Below are 21,870 nucleotides of genomic sequence, written 5' to 3'. Positions count from 1 at the left end.
CTTAAATGAAGACATTTGCAACATGACAGGCAATGTTGAAGGGGAAATATCGAGATTCAACTGCACACAAAAGATTGCAAACCCGGATATTGTTAGAATCATGTATACAGAGATATGGATGACTAGGTTGCGAGTGATATTCCATATAAACATCATATCCAGAAATAAATCAAAACATGCGTACTTATGCATATGTAAAGGCACTCATGGAGAGCACACATGTTCAAGTACATTAGGTAGATTGCTTTCATGCCTAATTTTAAAACATGTAATGTGGCTTTGTACCTACAAAAACATCACATTTTTATTCAGAGCATGGACGGTTCGGATGAGCAGTCCCTTTTGAAAAATTCCACATTGGTTTTCAGGCCTGTGGTATCAGCCTGGCTCATTGTGGGGTGATGTAAAGCAGCAGACTTTTTTCTCTAAGGCTTTGATTCATGTGTCATCTCCGCATTGGCTAATAGATCCTAATGTGTAATTAATATTTCCACCATGAGCCGTCTCTCCCTGACTTCCGATGTGATGCTCTACCTGTAATTACAGCCAATAAAATCTCTAAATCGCCACACTTGCTGTTCAGATCAGGGTCATCACAGTTAATCACAGGCTGAGACTTCATAATGGTGCTTTGTTCATGCAGGGCAGCTGAAGTGTCAGGAGATGGGCAGATTAAATCTTTATTAGATACAGTGAGAGCCACACTTTTCAGTAAAGGACCAAGTTTCTGCTATATTAAAAGACACAAAAAGGCAAGAAGGTAATTAAGAAAATGTAATCTCTCTCCTTTCATTCTGTCCACTGCAATCTACACTGAAACGGAGACGGGATCATTGCACAGGTGAGATATTTTATTACATGCCATTTTCTCTTTACATCCATTTACCTCACACACACAAATGGCATCCTGAAATGAGATTACAAGGTCCAGAACGGCAGAACTGGGGCACTGAGAAAACTTACACCTTATTGGCTCCAGGAGAAACACTGGAGAGCAAAACAACTAAATAATGAGGAGAAAAATGGTATTTTAGCTGCTGTATCTGTATTATTCGATAAAGGCACAACACCTTCTCTAAAACACTAGTGATGACTTCAAAGACTAGCAAGCCAGTTTCACACAATCATTCACTATAACTGCATCAAAATATGTATTTTAAATATGAATGCATGTTTTTGTTCATATTTAATATACACATCCAGCAAGGTTACCATGCCACTGCATGTCAGCTGAAGCAATCACTCAGACAATGTAAGTACCAAGAAGAAAAAAGAACCATAAAAAGAAACTAAACATGCTGCCTTGGTGAATACCTCTTAAGAGCAAATGACGCTCTGCCACGGTTGATAATTGGCACTCTTACTTTCTCAATCACATTGAGAGCTTCCAGGGATTAAACACGCATAAGCCCTCGAGGTGACGTAGCTTGGACCCATTTTGTGGCTTTTGCATTTCTTTGGCAACTTAAACTTCAAATAATCATTTGGTTCTTTACTTTTTGCATCATCCCTTTGCCAAGTAAAGACCTAAAACTTCTTTTCAGGACCACATTCAGTTATGAAAAACACGCTCTCTCTCAATCATACAAACAAAAAGTTGAGCAGCAATAAAATTAAAGTAACACTGCAGAGACGAGCATTAACTTGTATCAGACTCCTCCCGCGCTGGGCTGGAGTCTGAGCTACATCTCACAAGAACTGATGAATCTGAGGATGTTCCAGGGAAGCTGCAGCTGGGATGCTGCCAACAGTACAGATAACTGCAGGGGATGTTCTCACTTTGATGGTATGTAAGCGGCTGTGCTGTTAAACACTAGTGTTTGTTCCAGGTTGGGGCTGCAATGGGACCTCTGGAGGACCTCTCCACCACTATCAGCTCATCGGGGTTGTCGCGCGCTTTATAATGGAACAGAAGGTCTTGGATTGCCCGTTCTTCAATCTACAAGGACAGAAAAAGACAAGAAAAAGGGATATTGTGGGCAAAAAAAACCACACTTCTTTTGGGGTGAAATAGAAAACGCTGACACTGAGAGCTTAATGATAATAAGAGTATTTTACGTAATGGCAACCAGAAAAGCCATAGGGGGAAAAGCGTTTTAAGAAGGGGTTGACAGAAGCCTGGAGAAGTGCGGAGAGTGCTGTCGAAAGACAAAACTGGAGGCACCTCATTTCTAACCAGCACTGCACACGGCATGATGTTCATTAGATACACGCCTGCCAGCTAGGAATAGAAAGGAGATGCACGCTGTGGCCATTAACCACGCTTAAACACCACCATTATATTTTCCACTTGGAAGCTGCAAACACAAGAGCTATACATTCAGTCATGGCAAGAGTGTGTGGTGCATGTGTGGCTGAGTGTGTGAGCACTAATGCACCCAGACATGTTACCTGGATGAGTGCCAGCGGCTTCTCCCGGCTGCGGATCAGTGCAGCTTCCTGCTCCTTCTCCTCCTCCACGATGGAGGCAAAGGTCACCAGGGAGGAGAGGGGAGGGCTGCCCACTGCTCCGAGCACCCAGGGCCTGAGGGGAGAGACGGGTGGCACAGACAGAGAGACAGAGAGAGAGAAAGAGAGAGAGAGGACGGGGATCAGTGCCTGTTGCTGCGATAGTGAAAGCAACAAGAGTCTAAGTGCGTGGACAAAGGTTGAATCAACTACTACTGACAAGCTCCTGTGTGTGAACGGTCACCTGTCCACCTAGATTTAACAAACCTCTTCTATGACTGCCTAACAGGACTCAAGTTAAAATATACCTCTATCAATCAGCCTGAACTCCATCAGAATCACAGCACTGAGAAAGTCTTAATAGAGTTTTAAATAATCTTTGCAAAAGCACAGATGCACAGAAGACTTTTGATAGAATGGATCTCAAAATACTGTTGGTTAGACTAGGACTTTGTGGGGAAAAACAAGCAGTCTAAACTGGCTTAGACTGCTTATTTTTCAGGGGTATAATTTTTAAGATTATTAGAGAAACTCATATCACAATAATGGCAAAATTTTGACTTAACATAACGGCATTATACCGATACATAAGGCAACAACAAGTGTGGCTAAAAGCTAAATTCTACCGGCCAGGAGTGATTTCAGTAGTATGGAATGAGTGGGCTGAGTATCCTGAATGCTTTACGAACAGCCCTGCACTTTTCAGGCTCTTCGTGCAACTTATCTCTCAGAGTAGACTGTCAGCAGCTCCAGGCAGCACAGTGACAGCAGCACATCGTCACTATCTCCCTCTCCTCTCTCGCCATGTGCAAACAGGAATCAGTTTCATCAGTGATTTTATCATAAGGCTGTCCTAATAGAGTGCCCCAAAAATAACGTTTTTCTGTGGGCCAACCCGGAAGCTAACATTTCACTGGTTCCCTCGCCAAAAAGCCTATGGGGATTTCACATTGGACTTTGGATCATTTAAAAAAATTAGCTCTGTGGTAAACAAAAGTTTATGGTGCCTGAATGTTACATTTAGCAAGATAATCTTTACTTCTGGCAATTTCCATAAGTAAAAAGCTATCGTTAGGCCAGATCAAACTAAACAACAGTCGCATCGCCACCACTACGAAATTGTAAAGCCATGTTCGGCTCGGTTCGGCAAAATTATGATCTTTAGTCTCATTTAGCATTCATCTTTTTAAGTACACATAAAAGCTCCAAAGTTTGCAAGTGGGGTATTTAGTGACGTATTTTATGTCATAGATTTTTTTTTTAAGTGTTAACCAAAGACCTTATTTATGGTTATATATATATATACACAATTATATGTTCTTAAAATTATTAATAAAACATTCCCAGTGATTTTGTCATATCGTCAAGAATGCCTTTATCACAAAAATACCCTGAAATATTGTGGTTTTACTTTACGGCCACATAGCCTACCCCTAATCTGGAGTACAGAATTTTTGGGGCTGATATGGGGTTCCACATGGTCCAAATCTTGGTCCTGTTCTATTTAATGTGTTAATGCGTCCAGTCATGTACAGGACAATTTATTTACAAAAACAATATTTCCTGTCAGAATTATGCAAAAGATCCTTAAATCTACACCTATCACTTGCTTCTAATGACTTCCATCCTGTTGCAGTACATTGATACTATTAAAACCTTGATTTCCATGAGCATTCTCTAAATCAACAGAGACAAAACTGAAGTAATATGAATAAGCAGGCACGTGCAGAGGGGAAAGCTAAGCATGCCTTAGCACCTGCCCCTTGATGTCCAAAGTGCCCTTTGGTCAAGGCTTTTTTTTTTTTTATTCGCTTTATATGACAGGACAGAATGTAAGCATGAACGGGGGAAAGAAAGGGGATGACATGCAGCAAATGGCCATGAGGTGGAAGTGAACCCGCGGCCACTGTGGCAACGACACTGCCTTTGTACATGGGGCAACCGCTCTATCCACAGAGCTACTACGAGCCCTAGTCAAGGCTTTTTTATCAAGAAAAACACCTTACAGTTAATAATAATTTAGCTGTACATAGAATGACCTGGCTCCTTCAGTCCCATTACGTCACATAATGACCTTTCACCTGTGAAATGTGCAATGAGAGTTTTGATTATTGTTATTTTAATAGCATTAGTATCACACAGTGCCATCTTGTTTGAGAATACCCAGTGAAGGCAGTAACCGCTTGGATTTTGATGCTTGTTTGTTATGGTGCAGGTGCTTGGAGTGGCCAAAAAGCAAAAAGAAAAAACTGCATTTCAGCAATAATTTCTCACATTTAATAAACCAAGTAGAACATCATTATATGGCACATTATATAAAATCCAATTATAACGAAATCTGAAATTCTACTGTACTGTTTTTATTTTTTAAAATGAAGCTCTAAACTTAAACATCATCCAATAGCCTAATAATCTTTGACCAGTCGCAAAAACTTTTCCTTTATGGATTAACTGAAAGGCCGACCCTGACTATGACTACTGGGAAATATAAAGGCAAAGTCACAACCTATCCTTCATGATAGAAATTTTATTTAAAAAATACAACAAAAAAACTTCACAGGTTATGTAAAATTTTCAAAGGATTCCTATTTAGGAAGACCTTGACTATGTCCATGTCAAATTTCATGTGTTTTCATTTCCCAAGAGTTTCAGGGAAATTTTCAGGGAAACAGCTCAACTGACATAAAATTCATAATTACCTCATATTAATTTATCATAATCATCCTCTGATTTCATCAGGTAGGGGACAATGACAATAGAGTTGTGTGGTTTGGATACATGATACATTCTGTCTGAATATAGGTTGCTGCAATTCAACAGGCTATGCTGTAGGTTAGGTACGTGTTTGGTGTTTTAAATTATTATTCCTTTTGCCCCTTTTTAACTTTGAGCACCTGCCCCTCAAAAGGTCTCTAAAGCCCTCTAAACAAAGAATCTGAGTGATGTCATAGACTTTTCTTTGGCAGTATCTGGGGACAGCAGAAGCAAGCCATGAACACAACAATGACATAATTTAAAGTTTATGTGGCTAATAGGTTAGCAAACAGCTGTTTGCCTTATTTACACATTGAGCAGATACAGAGCAACATTAATATTCACTTTATGATATGTTTCTGGCCACCAAAAGAATGTAAGTCCAGCTTGGTTTGGGATGAGCCCATTTGGCATGGAAAGGGTCTTTGTAACTTTTTTCTCTAAAAATTAACAGCTGCCTGCTGTGACTGAAAGACTACTACAAGACCAAGTGAGAGTGAAGCGAAACTTTTCAAAAAAGTTGCGACTGGAAAATCAAAACTTAAAAGAGCAGATTCATAGATGTGATTGGAACTGTAGAGTTACGTGATAGTTCTCTGTGGATTCATCTCGACCACAGACCCCTTTCACATTTCACATTTTCAGGCATAAGATCCATTGTTATTTTAAAAATACTGATTATAGTGGCTACAAAATAAGAGACCCAGTGTGAGCTTATGGGGAAGAATTACATGCTGTCATTACTAGGTAGGAAACTATAATAGTCTGAGTCCTGGTTTATCTCCCAAAAATCTTGTGCAGAAAACAGAATACAAAGCATTTGCTTATACATCAGTAACTAAACTGTCTAGCCTCAAAATATGACCTGCTTGTGCATTATGAAAAAGCCAGATCTCTAAGATCCTCTGCAAAACATTAGCGTGGTGTGTGCAGAGTTACAACAAAGATCAGAGAAGCTGCTTTCAGTTACAATGAAACACACGTGTAACAAATCGTCAGATGATCGAACAGTTTCTGCAAGCATTTACTGCTTCTTTCCTTTTTTGTCTTGTGTCTTTTTTAACCAAGATTGTCTCTGAAATTAAAAAAACAACTTGTGTACAAATTAATCTTTAAAAGTTGTTTTCAAGTTTAAATGTTTGTGCAGCAAATTAAAGCTACCTTGTACATGACTTGTGCTGTATAGATTAATGTGCTTTTACACACACAAAAAAGTATATTCCTACAAAAAAAAGATTGAAGAAGACATTATTTCCTTTCTGAATATTTATATTCTTCGAATGTGACAGTGCACAACCCGTCTTACTTTTTCCTATTCCACAAGGTTCCTGAAAATCTATTCAACATGACATGTAAAATATGACATGTCACATAGATGACATGAGCTCCCTGCAGTCTGATTTGTGTGTGCTTCAAGTGATCTCTTTTTCATAGCTGCTATGTGAGGGTTTGGAGACACGCTGCATTAATAGTTTGTTATTAATGCAGCCAAAACCATTCCAAATCGCTCACTATGATGCATGTTAAAACTATATGGAAAGTGCATGCTAATCTGGCCAAGAGACACCTCTGGAAACACTCATAGAATAAATAAAGAGAGGGAGGGGGAAAAAAAAGAGCCTGACAAGATTATAAAGGCATCTCTATTAATTCTGACTTGGGATGTGGAAAAAGTGTCCCAGAAGGCAGAGATGAGAATATACGAGGTTGCCGCTGCTTCCTGAGCCTTGAACTCATCCATCTCTCTGCTCATCCAAATACCAAGAGGAACCTGAAACCTGCTCCCTGTTCTGTATGATCTGATGTGACATGAGGGCTGCCCTTATCAACACTGATTAACATCACCAGCTTCACTAGAGTGACTCACACAGCTGTTTAATATCTAGAGGTCTGCTTTAAAGATTACCTTCATGCTGCAGTGATACAGCAGAGGAAGTATGATATCAGATAAAAGAGACGCGCTTACAAAAAAGCTGGGTATTCACTTTTAAGGCCTGAAATGGCCCAACACTTCCACCATCCAACTTTTTTTTTAACCCTCTCATACACAGGCCTACATCAGAAAAAAACATAATAAAAGATAATTTGCCTCCATGGACACTTTTATGTGTTTAAACTAGAAATAAATATTTACAGACTGGAGCTCACACTGCTGTGCGTGTGTGCGTCTGTGTTTGTCCAGCTGTCGGCAGATGTTGTAAAAGTCTCTGTGACTCAGTGTCAGTGGTCAGGTCAACCCAGTTGTACCGGGTCATTTAGAGCTGTTCACCTCACTCTGACCAGTGTTACACCTCTCTCAATCTGTCCGACTATACGAGATCCTGTCAGTCAGCACTTATATTCAACAAGTTGTTCTGTCAGACTCACAGCTCAATATTTTATCTTTTTTTGTGCCGACACTGAGACTCAGTCTCAGATAAACACTCAGCGTTACTTCCCCTTTTGGTTTCTTTATCCAAAGCCAGTGTGTGTTTGTGTCAGATATATTTTAAATCTCCAAGTGGCCCCACAAAATAAAAAAAAAGTTTTCTTGATATGATGTGATGAGAAAATAATTAGGGATGGATGATTTAAGTTTTTTAATTAAGGCTTACATTAGGCATTGTAATGAGGTTAGTTAGCATTGAAGAACTGGGGAATGACTATTAAATTAATGCGATATCTTGATTCTTGTGTAAATTCTGTGTGTGTGTGTGTGTGTGTGTGTGTGTGTGTGTGTGCGTGTGTGTGTGTGTGTGTGGGCTGCTGATTTAAATAAAAAAACAAACCTAACAGCAGTTTCATGAAGATGCCTCAACAGTGCCACCAAGTGGAATAGAGCAGTAAAGAATGTCTTGCATGTTTGTAATCCAGTGTGTGTTACAGATGCTCACCCACTGGGTCTCTCTGTCTCGCTGCTTTCGGCACATTTGAACGTGACCCTCCTGGCTGCAGGAGTAGCAGTAACTGGGGATAATTGGGCACCTTGGACCCTCTGGCCTCCCGTTTGTCCCGCTCTGATCAAACGGTTCTCCTCCTCTTCCAGGAGCGCTCGAAATGAGCATGAGGAAGATGGGGACTGGATTGCTGTTGCCCTGCAGATGGAAACAAATGACAGAGAGTGAAAGATTATGTATGATTTATTCAATTCACAATAAAAGTAAAAAACAGTTGCACTTTGGTTGCTGCTCTAAGTAATCTGTTATGTTTTCTTCTCATTTTGTTAAGTTCTGTATGCCTAGAAAGCGTATACACTTAGTGTGAAAAATCTTAAAAATGCATCTACACCTGGATATATTGTTAAGATCTCTCTTATAAATCTACAATGCTAAGCAGGTGAGTGGGAGGATGTACTGTCAACAGAAACCATTATTTTGTCTCATACAGAGAGAATCATGCTTTATAACTTTCTCAAGTGGATGTGCAGATGTTTCTACCCACAATGAGAGCAGCAAACCACGCAATGACTACTTGGTACATGCAAAACTTTGGCACTAATAAAAAAATTATGTATGGACCGAGGAATCCTGTCACTGACCACATGACATTCTGACTGCAGCTTGTGCTCTGTGAAATCTAAAATGCGTTTTTAAATGCATTTCCCATTTGTGTGTGTGCTGTCAGATAATGTTAACTTCACATTAAGACTATAAAGCTTAAAAGTTGACTTGTGTTTGGCCCATTTTCTGTTTAGCATCTATCCGTTTCTAAATTGTAGGTCATTGATTTATGGGTGACTTGACTAATTTTTTTAACAAATGTGTTAGCAAACAGTTGCCTATTTACACATCTAGACAATAAAGACCATTGGCATTTATTTGGAGTCCTGTTTCTGGCCACCTGATGAACAAAAGTTCACTATTTACTCTCTTTTTAGCTCTGCTTTGGTCTCCACCACCACCTGAGGGACATATCCCTCTCTTATATGTTCACAAGCTAGATGCAAACTTTGTCTGTCTGCCATTTGATGCTGGCCCAGTGGTGTATGTTGGGCTTCTCAGAAAACAGCTGCCTGCTACAACAAAAAAACAACACTGGTGAGAGCAGCAAGAGTTACGGGCAATTTAACATAAAAAAAAAAATTGGCTCAAAGACATTAAAACCCTCTGTTGAGCTAAGAGGAACTGCAGTTGGCTGACAATTCTCAGAGAGTTTGTGACTGAGTGACCCTATCCACAAAACACAAAGTCATCTGTTATGAAAGAGATAGTTTGGATTTTTTAAGTGGGGTTGTATTAGGTATTTATACATAGTCAATGTAATGCCTACAGTAGATAGCAGTTGGCACACCCCTAGTTTAGAGCAACAGGTAGAAATACTGATACAAAAGCTTAATAATGCACTGCTTTGGACAGGGGCTGCAACAAAACATAGTTTAGCAACCTAAAAAGAGTTCTACCTAGAAAAAGAAATCAGTATCAACTTGAGTGTTACATTTATACTTACAATATTTTCACCACTTTACCTTACTGCCACAGTCTTTTCCAAAAGGGAACTGAAGCTGTCACATCCATCTATGTTCTGTTAAAAGCCACCAGACATCCTCTGCAAAAACTCTAATTTTACCATGTAGAACAGAGGAGCTGTTGTCCATACTGCTGCCCTGAACATGATTTGTGTTATTGTGTGACTGTGGTGAATCTGAACTAACCCTTTGAAACACCAACAATGCAAACTATCCTTTTATTATAAAATAATATTTACTTAGAGTATTTAAAAACTGCCACACCAGTGACGGGCTATGAACCAATCAACAGGAACGAAGAAGTTCTTTCTTGAAAGTTGAGAAAAGCGGACAGTAGTGGTCTTCATTTCTGGGCTCACTTACCAGGCCTTCCCACTGCTTTTGGATGGGGTGACTGTGGGGGTTGGTTTGGATGCAGTGGACTCCACACTGGCCTCCTTGTTGGCCATAGCCAACATCTTCCTCTGCTTTTGGGACAGTTTAGCTGGAACAGGGGAGTGCTTAATGCTGGTGCTGACACTGCAGGCAGGAGGAAAAATATGTAGCATTAGCTGAAGCGAATAACAGTAAAGAAATTATGTTCACTTGAGTGGCAGTGGAGCTTTCGTTCAGATACAGCAATAGGACAAAATGAAGCATCCCATTTTCATAAATAAAGCAACAGCTCAACTGTAATTTCACAGCAATGGACATTAATAGGTCGCAATTACTGAGCCCAATCAACTAGTCTAGGAGTACACAGGTTTTAATTATCCATACGAAAACTTTTGCATTGGTAAAACTTCATTTAAAAATCCATCCTTGGACTGCTGCCTATGTATTTATCCTCCAACATGTCACTCAAACAGTGCAGTCATAGCCTATGCTCCCAGGCCTTTATACCTTCAGTGTTTCCTAAGTATGCAAAGAGCTCGGCAAAAACGTATTTTCTGATTTCAACCTGGAACATGCTACCGCAGGATCTGAAGCTGCCCAGCTTGATCCTACTAGGTGATCTTAAAACTTATTTTAATTGCCCTGGAAAAGGAATCTTTGGAATGTTGTTCTTGTTTTTAGTATTTTCACTCTGCTTCCACTTCACACTTTCACTCAAATGTTGCATGTACTGTGCTGATAAATCTGTGTATCCATAACTAATTGTTTTTATATTGTATGTTCAGAAACAGGTTTCTTTTGAGAATGAGAGCCCGTGTCTCCATAAGATTACCTGTATAAATAAAGGTTAAATAAATAAAAAATAAAACCGCAAAGAATTTGTTTTTGAGTAATCTCCTCAGTTAAGATAACTACCTTCCAGGGCTTTTAGGAGTTGCTCCAAGGGTCTGCTGAGAGTTGGCCTCCATGTCCATGATGGTTCTCAGATCCAAGACTGGGGGCGGACGAGCAGGACTGCAGATTTTATTAACACAGTTACACATACTACTTCGGACATACAACTCAAATTTAATAATTGACCAGGGATTAAAGCATTTCCTCCTCTCTCCTAAACCTCCTCCTCAAAATGAAGTATGAGGATATCAGGCCTGCCGTTAAAGGTAGGGTACCTTGTATCAAATCTCAAACCTGCTTTTCAACCAATGTAAAACAATGATCTCCTTCTTCTGAATGTTCTATCTACAGTATTTTTAGAGGGACAGAAAACCAGCAAGACTGTGAGCATAAAAAACCTTTAAATACAGGATCCTTAAGTATATCTTACCTGGAAAGGACCTTGGGGATGGTCTGAGGAGCAGAGTTGGGCGGAGTTGGGAGACAGTCCTTCATGGACGTTGGGGTGCTGGGTGGAGTCTTTAACCTCTGACTCAGAGTCTTCTCATCCTGCAGATGAAAATTACAATTATATCCATCATCTGTTGTATTTTTTGAGTATTACATCCACTCCTGCATGTCATGTTGCCACATTTCTTGAATTATCTAACATGACCACGCAATGGCAAATGGATAACTTCACCAAAAATAACAACACAAGTCAAGTTTTACTTTGTTTAACTATTTTACAATGGAACCACAGTCAGCAGCAAACTTACCAGCATAGTACTACCTGGACAGATGTAAAATTTTGTTGTTTTTAGATTTTTAACACAATTACTGCATGTGATTAGTGTGGTGGTCTGACATTAACCTCGGCTCTGTCATGGAAGACGGGCGACTGTATGTCTCGGGGACTGCCGACCCCCATGTAGCTGCCCTCAGAGTCTGATGTGAGCAGCTCCTGCAGGGACTCTGTTGAGTTTGCTCTGCCTGACTTCACCAGACACGGGGAGACCACTGAGAGAAGAGAGAGTGTAAGTGGAATCTGTGCATATTACCCAACAACAATCTGATGCTATCGAAAAAAAGCTAATAGATGTGGATGTGATGTAAATAAAATGAAAAAATTATGTGGTTTGTAAAGACATGGGGCCAGTGACAGAAGCGTGTACATAAAAGTAATATGTAATGATGGTATTTAATGAAAAACACATTTAAAAGTAGTATAGCCTCGTGTGTTTAAGTATACCTGCAGCAGGGGGGCTTTGAATGATATCAGAGAGAGTGTAGCCTCCTGAGCTGTCAGAGCGTCGCCGTTTCTTTTTAGCCTTCATCTTGGCCTTCTTTAACAGGATTTCCCTGGGGGGGATAAAGTGGTACAATCTTCAGCAGATATCTATTTGGAGCTCCACATTTAAGATGTGTAAAGGGGATTGCAAGGACTTGCAGATAGCCTGGTTAGCGCCTGCTTCTTTTAACTTTAATGCTATACACTAAGTAGTCCCATGTGAAGGCTTTTTATGATCTGCACCACGGATCAGAGTGAGATGATATGCGATTTGATTGCGGCTCACAATAAAAAGCACTCACAAAAAGTTGATCATGGTGATTGTACATTATCGGGATAATTGTGAATATCGTGTCCAGTAGCACCAAATGAGTCTGCTGGGCCAGCAACAATAAAACGGACAGGCTGCATGCATACCAACTTCAAATGCAATACAGATTAATTTACCATGGGCATATTTTTGTTGAAAGATGTAACAGTATTTTAAATAGTTGAAAAGCCTGGCTTTATAAGGTTGATTGTTTTTCATTCAAAAGAACGTTCACATTTTTTAAAATAAAAATGCGTCCCATCTGTGCTGCAATAAAAATATTTGTCTAAAATCTAGGGTTAAATGATTTCACTATGTCAGAGTGCCAATATGGAGATAGGAAACATTTCTGTTTGTGTACCTGCAAGAGTGATCCAGTTCTGCTTCTGGTTTTGGACTGAACGCTGAGTCCAAATCCTCATCCTCATACACACTAAGGTCTGGGGCACCATGATATGGAGTGATAATTCTCTTCTGCATGGCTGGGATCTGAAAATTTTAAAAAACAAAACAAAACTGATTATTATACCCCAACTCTGTACACATTTGTATAAGATGAGAATATCAGTGTAATACACTGTGCAAACAGAAAATATTGACATATCTTTTTTTAAATAGTTACTGCAATCAGTTATAATTAATTTGACTATATTATATAACACAAAAATATTGCATTGTCAAAGACACATAAGTATTATATACTGGAGGTTGCTGCAGTTAGCTGTGAGTTATAGAAGAAACAAAAAAGTGATGAATTGCTTACTACTCATGAATATAAATTCTGCTAAAGCAACTACTGTTGGTGAGATGGAGTTTTTTAAAGTCAGAGAAAAATGATGAGTCCAGAGAGCCTTTACTCTATAAACAGACTGAGACCAAAATCAAACGGTTACTACTGTTGTATTAGATTATTTTCTTTGACTTCCAAAAAGCTGTGTAGCAACACTGTATATTATTAAAGACATTTCTTTAAAGACAAAAGAAAACAATAAGCAAATGCTGAAGAAATGGAAAAAATTATGCAGATAGGGATTTTTTCAGGGTGGGGTGGTGGGCTGACTCACCATCCTTCTGTAGGCTGCAGAGAGCTCCACGAGCACTTCATCACTAAGAATATCCAGCGCTCTGAGGGTAACACAAAAAAAAACCCAAAGGGGCAGACAGTCAAACATATATAGATGAGAAAGTTATTTTTAGCCGTCTCCTGCTGGGACAGGTATTGGTCCTGCTGTGCACAGAATATCAGAATATCCACAACTTTACTGAATACATGCTTGAGACAATCCTGTATGGTACAATGTATACTTTTGAAAATATAATGAATACTTAATGACATTTTTTTGTAATGTGTTGATTTTGCCCTTGTCTTTAGTGTGAAACAATTAATAAAAGATCTCTACAAGTCCATTCAAGGTTATTTATTGTTTTTTCTCACTTTGACTCCAGCAGGGCGGCCATGTTGAGCACAATGAACTGAAGACATGAAAGTTTAAGCTGGTCTGCGTTGTACATTGTGGCAAACTCCAGCAGCTCTGCAGCATTCTTCAGAGTCACTGAGAAGAGCAAAACAAGTCACTTCATTGACACTTCACAGGAAATTATTGCAAAAAATTAGATATATTCCAAAACTTCCATTTTTAAAACTATGCTCTATCACATAATGTGAAATTTTCAACCATCAAAATGGATAAATCTGACGTGAAACAGTCAAAAACAGCTGAATTCTGAGCCCACTGTGTTACATACTTATAATCTCATGTACTCCTCGTGGATATACATGCTGATGAATCACACTGAAATTAAGTAAAAGTTGATATTCATTTAGAACACCTCATCAAATAGCTCAGGAAACTGAATAACATGAGTGAAAGCAGTCTATATATAACCCCTGGAATGCATGATGACTGAACTATTACTATTTTTTGTTTCTAACCATAAAATTATAATTTTCACATCATGAATGCAGCATTATATCAAGATAAAAGAAGCATGAAGATGCTAAGGGCAAAGTAAATGTCAGGGATAGAGTAAAAGTCAAACAAAGCATACAGTTCTCAGTGATGACGACCTCGCACATCTCCTTCAGTCGTGTGATGAGCAGCTGGTCGGCCACAACCAATACGTTGCAGACAAACTCTACATTCAAAGAATCTGTCAAGCAAAGAGAGAGAACACTAAGTCCTATTCATTTACGTCTTTTTTAAAAAAGAAATTTAAGTCATAATGTTCTGTCAACAAGGTACCTTTAATAGTTGGAGACTCATCTGTGTAAATATACTCGAGAATGACCTGCAGGACCTCTGAGCTGGTAGGCATCTCCAGTGCAGTGCAGGATGTGGCCTGAGGAGGCACAAGACAACATCATCATCAGGACCAGGACAGTTATGTGTAGGAATTTGCATTGAAACACTGGTTTGTCCCTCAAGGATTTTGCAGGCTGTTTTAGGTAAGTGTTTTTAGTTGTGTTTTTTTTTTTTTTTGGGGGGGGGGGGTCCAACATTGTGGGAGCAAGTGGAAAAAATATGCAAAGAGAGTTGAGACCAGAATATGTGTCTATTATGAGTATTCAGTGTGTCCCACAGCATTAGAATTTATTTGTCATGGTGGTGGTGGTCGAGGGGAGCAGAGTTTATCAGCGATGTTCAGCTGTTGCTGCTATTCAAAGCAGCAGCATAAGACCACCTCTGTTAGGCACTCTCCTCCTGCTTTCTCTGCGCGGTTAGCAAGAGCTAACAGAAGCAGTTGCTAACATCCGACACCAAGCCGTTAAGAATCACAACAATCTCACACTGACACCTAAATTCTCTTATTAACCATTAGGAAAACCTTAGCTGTGTGAAGCTCACAGTTAGCATTGTCCCTGTGTGTTTGTGAGAATCCCTCCCAGGCAGAGAGCTCACACTCCCGCAGCAGTAGTCTTATGGTAAACAGAGAGAGGGGCAAGGAGGGGCTGAGTAAATCAATTCACTGTACGCAGTTCCACAATGGTATGAGATTTTACCCATTTTAAATACTCAAATTTGCTGTAAAGTTGTGTGGATTGGACAAAATTGAAAGGGTTCACAAAAAAAGGGATTGGCTGAATAATGAATGAGGCAGTATAAAAAACAAACATGGCATACCTCAATCCAGGGATTTCCAAGCATACTATTGAAGTATTCTGCAGAAATGTAATAAGAAAAATACTGACTTACTTAAAATATCATCAAACCATTGAATACATTTATAACAGCCAATTATATCTACAGACAAACCATATTTTTACTGGGGATTATGTACTCTTCACCACAAGACACACATGCTAATGTATGACACACATAGTATTGTAAAATAACAACCATGCATTATTCATCAGACTGAATTAATGACAACATCTGTGTTTTTTGTTGATTTGCTGACCTTACCTAGTCTTGCACAAAGCACGCTTTTGTGACATGGAAACTCTTTCCCATCTTCAGATTTTAGAGTAACATCACAAAGGTAGGTGCTGTACAGGCACAAAAAGAGAGATATAAAAATTGTCATCTATCCATCTAATCTACACCTAAAACTCATAAAACATACCCATTTACATACCATTTTTTCTGGTAGAATTTGGGTTTGCTGCCAGTTTTCTTGTTTATAACATTGATCTTCCCACTTTCATATTTGACTCCATCCAGTCTGTGAGGGAATTAAGACAGCATGATTGACAGAAATTGATACCACATCTGATTTTGCCTCAGGGTTAAGAGCTCACTGCATCTCTCACCGTGCAGACAGGCTTCCCAGGCCCAGCTTTTTTGCAACACCCTGTAAGGTTTTCACAGGGTTGGCCCCTCCCTCGTTGGCCCCGGCCTTATCACCTTTGCCTCCTTTCCCCTTCTTGCCAGGCTTGGCACATTTGCTCTTGGCCTTGTCGCCATCACCTTTGGTAGCAGGGGGGAGGGAGCGGTACACCTCAAGAGCTGAACAACCTCTCAGGCCCAAGTCCTGCAGGCTGCTGATAAGCCTGTCCTGCTCCGAGTCCTGGCCATAGCAAAAGAGAAAGTAGACCATGGTCTTCATGAAATAACCGCAGCTGAGTCAGAGGCTCAGTTCTAGAAAGCTAATGCAAACATTTTGTATTCATTGAAGCAATTGTACATATTTTTTAAGATCTTTTTTTTGGCTTTTTGCCTTTTTTGACAGGACATCTTAAGTATGAAAGGGGGAGAGAGGGGGAATGACATGCACCAAACAATCCAGAATCAAACTGGTGGCCGCTGCGGCAAGGATATAGCCTCTGTACATGCAGTGTCCGCACTAACAGCTGAGCTACTGGGTGCCCCACAGTTGTATATTTTGAAGTCTAATATATCCAGATTTTGTTGCTGGGAGTTTAGGTGAATAACACTTTGGGGATTGTTTTCTTTTCCTCACCTGGTTTTGTCCCATCTGAGCCCCTGAGACTCTCGGCCGGGCACCGTGCACCAGCAGCTCACAGGAGTCAGTGTAGAGGAAGTGCAGAGCATACTCTAACATGTCTGCTGGGATCTTCTCCAAAATGATTAAATCACAGCCCACAGCATCTTCACTCTTCTTCACTTCTCCGTCAAGCTCCTCGTCAACCCCGCAAGACTCAGACATGAACTGCTTCCTGAAGAACTCGGACCTCATGGACAGAATGTACTTGTGGGCGGGGAAGGTGCGATCACCGGCCTGAAGGGTCACATCGTGGATGCTGTCCATTTCATCCGCATCGTCAAGAAGGCTCCGGAAGTGTTGGGAGAAGGAGGATGGAGAGATGCTGGGAATCTCATACAAGCTGGATTTAAGACACAGGGCAATGAAAAAAAAAGACCATTTAGAACATAAACTTCCAAAACACAAACACAGAGAGTATCATCTGTGACAACTGAGTGATAATAAGAAATGAGGTAATACATCTTTAAAAAGCTCAGGTGCTCACCTCAATAGAAATGACAAATGTAAATAGAGCACAGACCTTTTCATTAACAAGATAACAACGTCTATCGGACAGCAAATGCATAAAAATGACCAAGCCATATGTCAATCAGAGTAAAGTTGTATAGTTAAAAAGAAAATTATCAGCAGGGAAGAGATCTAAAATAATAATTATTTAGACCCCATTAGACTGACAGTCCACTATTTTTGCATTATGCCTAACTGACCAAAGTAACATTCAGTGGTAAATTATTATTGAGTCTATTGAAAGATGATGCTTTTAAAGTCAGTCTTTTTTTTTTGTGTCCCATCAGCTTCTAAATGCTGATAGACCGTAAAATAGGAGTATGTTTTATAACTATTTTTTATCCATTTACTATTTAGCTGGCACTTCTTTAATGTTTTACCAACATACAATATAGTTAACCACAACGATACAAAACACTGTCAAACTCAAAAGTACTAGCAGTCAGAGGTTTCGTCAATCGCATATTTTCCGTCATTGATTGAATATTTTAAACAATGACCAAAAAAAAAAAAAAATCTGAAGGCTATCCATTATTTTCACAGATCTGAACACTGAGGGTGATCCACTGTGACTTTAAGTAATTCACACCCATGTACAGTTTATGGCATGTGCATATTTTTATTATTTTTTAGCAACTGAAGTTCTGTTTGTGAGTTCATGTACATGATTTTGTTATGCAGCTGGCTTAGGCCATCGCTGCATACCATTGCAAAATGTCACTGCAGCTGAGCATCCAAAGTTTCTTTGCATGGTCGGTGTCTTCATTTATCTTTTTTCTCCATACCTTTGTAAATGCATAATGATCTAATGTTTTGTATATTGAGAAATGAAAATGAATGAATGGAAACTCAATGAGATTAAATATTTCTTATTATTATAACAAAGTTAAAATAAAAAGACTTTTTAGACCCTGTCTGTCAAAATGACAACGGGATAGTTTAACACAACCTCTTGCATTTATAACATTCTCAAAAAAGAGGTTTATCGGATTGTGGATAATAAAAAGCATGTTTTAACGGCGTTACACTGCACACAATCATCACAATTACTACAAAAAGACTATTGATGATGATATTGTTGTTTTCATCAAAGGATCCATCCTTCATTTAAGATATCTCACCTCCTCTTTGCACTGATTGAAATAACCTCTTTGGTCAAGTTTGGATTTCATACCTTCCGTCTGTTCTTTAAAAGTCAACTTATGATAAATTCATGGATTTATTTCCTCCAGCTCATGAAGAGTTTTAATACCCTGTTTACACAAGAAGCATTTTAACTTCTTATTTCAATCGTCTGTCTCATCTCTGCCTGGCAGAAGAGAAATGCTTGGCTGCGAAACAGCTTTCTCACAGTTCACGTGTAACTGGTCCCAAAGGCTCTTTTAAGGCTTCAAGAGTGCTTTCTACTAACTTATGAACATAAACACACTATTAAGCACAGCTTTTTTTTCTATGCTTCAGGTGAGATGCCCCTACCTTGTTTTGGGGTCAGACTGAAGCACTCCAAAATTTCGTCCTTTTGAGTCCATGGTGACTCTGACAGCTCTGTGGACGTACGGGAGTTTCTCCAGGCGGATTCGCTCATACATTGTCACTGCATCTGAATGGCTACATACCTCCACATTGCCCTCTAAGATTACAAGAAGCACACAAGTAAGATTTAAAATCAACAGTTTCCTTAATTAATTCATGAAAACATATTCAAAAACTTATTTTAATGATGTCTTTTAGTCAACTCCATTTACTTTTGAGTTGTTTGTCCTCTCTATTTTTATCCTTGGACACTTGTGCTGCTTTTTTTTCTATTAAACTCTAGCTCAGTCCTTTTATTTATTTATGTATTTAAGCACATATATATATATATATATATATATATATATATACACATTTATCCATACATACATATATGTGTGTGTGTGTGTGTGTGTGTGTGTGTATGTATATATAAATATATATATATATGACAAATATTTAAATAATTTCAAACTGACAATTGCAAAACTTTGCAAAACTTTCTAACGTTCCTAAATTCCTCACCTTTCTTCTCCCCATACTTTTTATATTCTCCAGCCCACACGCCACTGAAGCCTTCCCCCTCCTGAGTCACAAACATCATGCCATTCTTGCTGAGTGCTATGTCCGACATGAAAACCTGACGCCCGTACGCCCACCGGCACTGTCTCACCGAGCTGCCGGAGGAACGCCAGCAAAACACCTGACAGAGAAAGGGAAATGGAGGAGGGAGAAAATTTAAGGAAGGTTACACAGACAAGTCTTAGTCACCATTTTCATCTATAGAACCCCATATAGGCCAGGCTCTATTGTATAACCAGCTACACTGCACCATAGGTTACATAACAATAGGGGTAAGTAAAAATAACAATGTTATACATTCTTCTTCAGTTTCTAAATGTTAGCACTGTGAAAGAAGTAAGATTTACAGGGTAAGTTTTTTTTTTTTATCTGGACACTATTTTCCCAGATTTTTGTGTCTAAATGACAAATGGGAACGGCAATTTTTGAAATTGGTCAAGTATTGAACAAGACTGCTACAACCAACAGAGGCAAAACAGATGGCAATATAAACACTCAGGGCATGTTCACACCGTCTGTTTATTTACACTAAAAGTGTGTGTTTTTGCCACAGACAGGCTTACATTATTATTCAAAGGATCTGATAATTTATGGAAAGGATCCCTCCAGAGATAGACCTTTTGTTGAAGAGTAAGGCCCTTTTTATTAAACCAGAAAGAGCCTTAAAATCACCACTGCCAAAGCCATCACTCCATTTAAATAAATAGTAATATAAGGCTAAACACAGCCAGCACATTTTCACACCTATGTCAGTGAATTAATGGTTTATTTTAACCAAATCAGAGTTGGTGATTGTTGGAACCGTGAAAAGAGGAATACAAACCGTTTTGGGGAGCTCTATTTAGTTTCTGTGGACTTTAAATGAAGTGTGTTTTACAATAATCAAATTATTTTGTTTTTAAATGGAGTCTGGCAGGTTTGACGATAGTGATTTTATGGCTCTTTTTGATTATACAAAAAAAGACGTTATTCTTTAAAAAAGTCTGTCTCTGTTGGGATCCTTTCCATAATGTTGTACGACACTCAGATCAATCTGAGCCTGCCAGTGGCAAAAACAAGCATTTTTTGTCAACATAAATTGGCTGTGTGAACATGCCCAGAGTGTTAACACTGCAGCCAGTTTTGCTGCTGCTGGCTGCAGCCCCTTCACTCAATACTTGGCCAATTTCAAAAACTGTTATTCCCTATAGTCACTTAGACAGAAAAACATGGGAAAATAGGGCCCAGGATGCTCTCTCTGCTATGCTGCAAAACAAATCTACTTACAGGTACAAATAAAGTCACCCCACTTCACCTCAAAAACGTTTTAAGTTAACCCTTTTAAGTTTAGTTTTATTGTTCTATATTTGATTTAGGCCATATTCTTTAGTACCATTTCCTTCACCTTTAGCACAAATAACAGCATGAAAAGCATTTTGTCTCATACTTTATAAATGCACTTACCCGTCCAGCTTCATCCAATGCCAAGACGGTCACCTTTTGCCCCCCTCCCTCATTCAGGATCTGTGGAACCACACGGTGGTCCAGACTACCACCGCTGACAAGAACCTTCTTGATGTTTAGCTGCCTGAAAGACATAAATCAAAATGGATCATTAGGAAACAAAAAAGAAAAAAACTGTGTCACAATTAAAGCATAATTCATCGTGACCTACATTTCTTGGTGGATTAAGCTTATTTAATTATCACTGCTTATTTCTAGAAAATTTGCATTCCAGTAAATCCTGTATTGTGTTCTTGCTCTTTAACAGAAAGGCATGCACTTAGACCTACTTTCCAACAAGCACATTTTTGCATAACTATACCATGCAAATAAGAAAAAAGATAATATAACAGCTTTCAGTTTAGTGGGTGATTAACAGCTGCCATTCAAATTAGGTCTGATTACAATACCAGAGGTAATACAGAACAGAAAGTGCCTCTGGTGGTTTGAAAAAGCTGCACACATTAATCCCATGAATGAGCATGGCAAAATATTAAGTATGTATTATTTTTTTTTTTTTTTTTTACAGAGATTACATCTTTACATTTTGCCCACCAAATACCTGCATCCCTGGACTCTGTATGACATCAAAAGATCCAGTCTTTTGTTGGTCCAGAATGATATACTGGACCTAAATAAGACATTTCCCTGCTATTTTAGCAATGGGATGTTGGATATTGGAGACAAAATTGTTAAAATTAGTGTTGTATGTGTGTTTTCTAATTTTGTGTGTGTGGCAGTTTTTAAGATGGTGGTACTAAGGACCAGTTTGCTTTATTCATTGCTCTGATTACATTTGGGATATACTGCTATGGCAAAGAAATATAAAACGTGTAAATTAAGGTC

The 21,870-nt window shown here is 39.0% G+C and overlaps 1 protein-coding gene across 1 annotated transcript in view; it reads right to left on the bottom strand.

Moving 5' to 3' along the window:
• Positions 1–830: 830 nt before the first annotated feature.
• Positions 831–21,870, bottom strand: part of ibtk (inhibitor of Bruton agammaglobulinemia tyrosine kinase) — a 30,027-nt gene continuing 8,987 nt past the window's right edge. The window contains exons 10-30 of the mRNA XM_042489806.1: positions 20,986–21,109; positions 19,486–19,663; positions 18,925–19,078; positions 16,897–17,281; positions 16,247–16,503; positions 16,072–16,158; positions 15,900–15,982; positions 15,618–15,655; positions 14,739–14,835; positions 14,545–14,646; positions 13,931–14,048; positions 13,560–13,620; positions 12,857–12,984; positions 12,147–12,256; positions 11,769–11,914; positions 11,346–11,464; positions 10,937–11,035; positions 10,010–10,165; positions 8,076–8,276; positions 2,392–2,524; positions 831–1,939 (exon numbers count right to left, since the gene is read on the bottom strand). Of these exons, the coding sequence (XP_042345740.1) occupies positions 1,814–1,939; positions 2,392–2,524; positions 8,076–8,276; positions 10,010–10,165; positions 10,937–11,035; positions 11,346–11,464; positions 11,769–11,914; positions 12,147–12,256; positions 12,857–12,984; positions 13,560–13,620; positions 13,931–14,048; positions 14,545–14,646; positions 14,739–14,835; positions 15,618–15,655; positions 15,900–15,982; positions 16,072–16,158; positions 16,247–16,503; positions 16,897–17,281; positions 18,925–19,078; positions 19,486–19,663; positions 20,986–21,109 (2,902 nt within the window). The 3' untranslated portion in view covers positions 831–1,813. The remainder of the gene's footprint in view (positions 1,940–2,391; positions 2,525–8,075; positions 8,277–10,009; positions 10,166–10,936; positions 11,036–11,345; positions 11,465–11,768; positions 11,915–12,146; positions 12,257–12,856; positions 12,985–13,559; positions 13,621–13,930; positions 14,049–14,544; positions 14,647–14,738; positions 14,836–15,617; positions 15,656–15,899; positions 15,983–16,071; positions 16,159–16,246; positions 16,504–16,896; positions 17,282–18,924; positions 19,079–19,485; positions 19,664–20,985; positions 21,110–21,870) is intronic.

The sequence above is a fragment of the Plectropomus leopardus genome, chromosome 7 (assembly GCF_008729295.1).
Source record: "Plectropomus leopardus isolate mb chromosome 7, YSFRI_Pleo_2.0, whole genome shotgun sequence".
NCBI lineage: Eukaryota > Metazoa > Chordata > Actinopteri > Perciformes > Serranidae > Plectropomus > Plectropomus leopardus.
The sequence above is the reverse complement of the archived record's forward strand: the minus strand, read 5'-3'. Positions and strand labels throughout refer to the sequence as shown.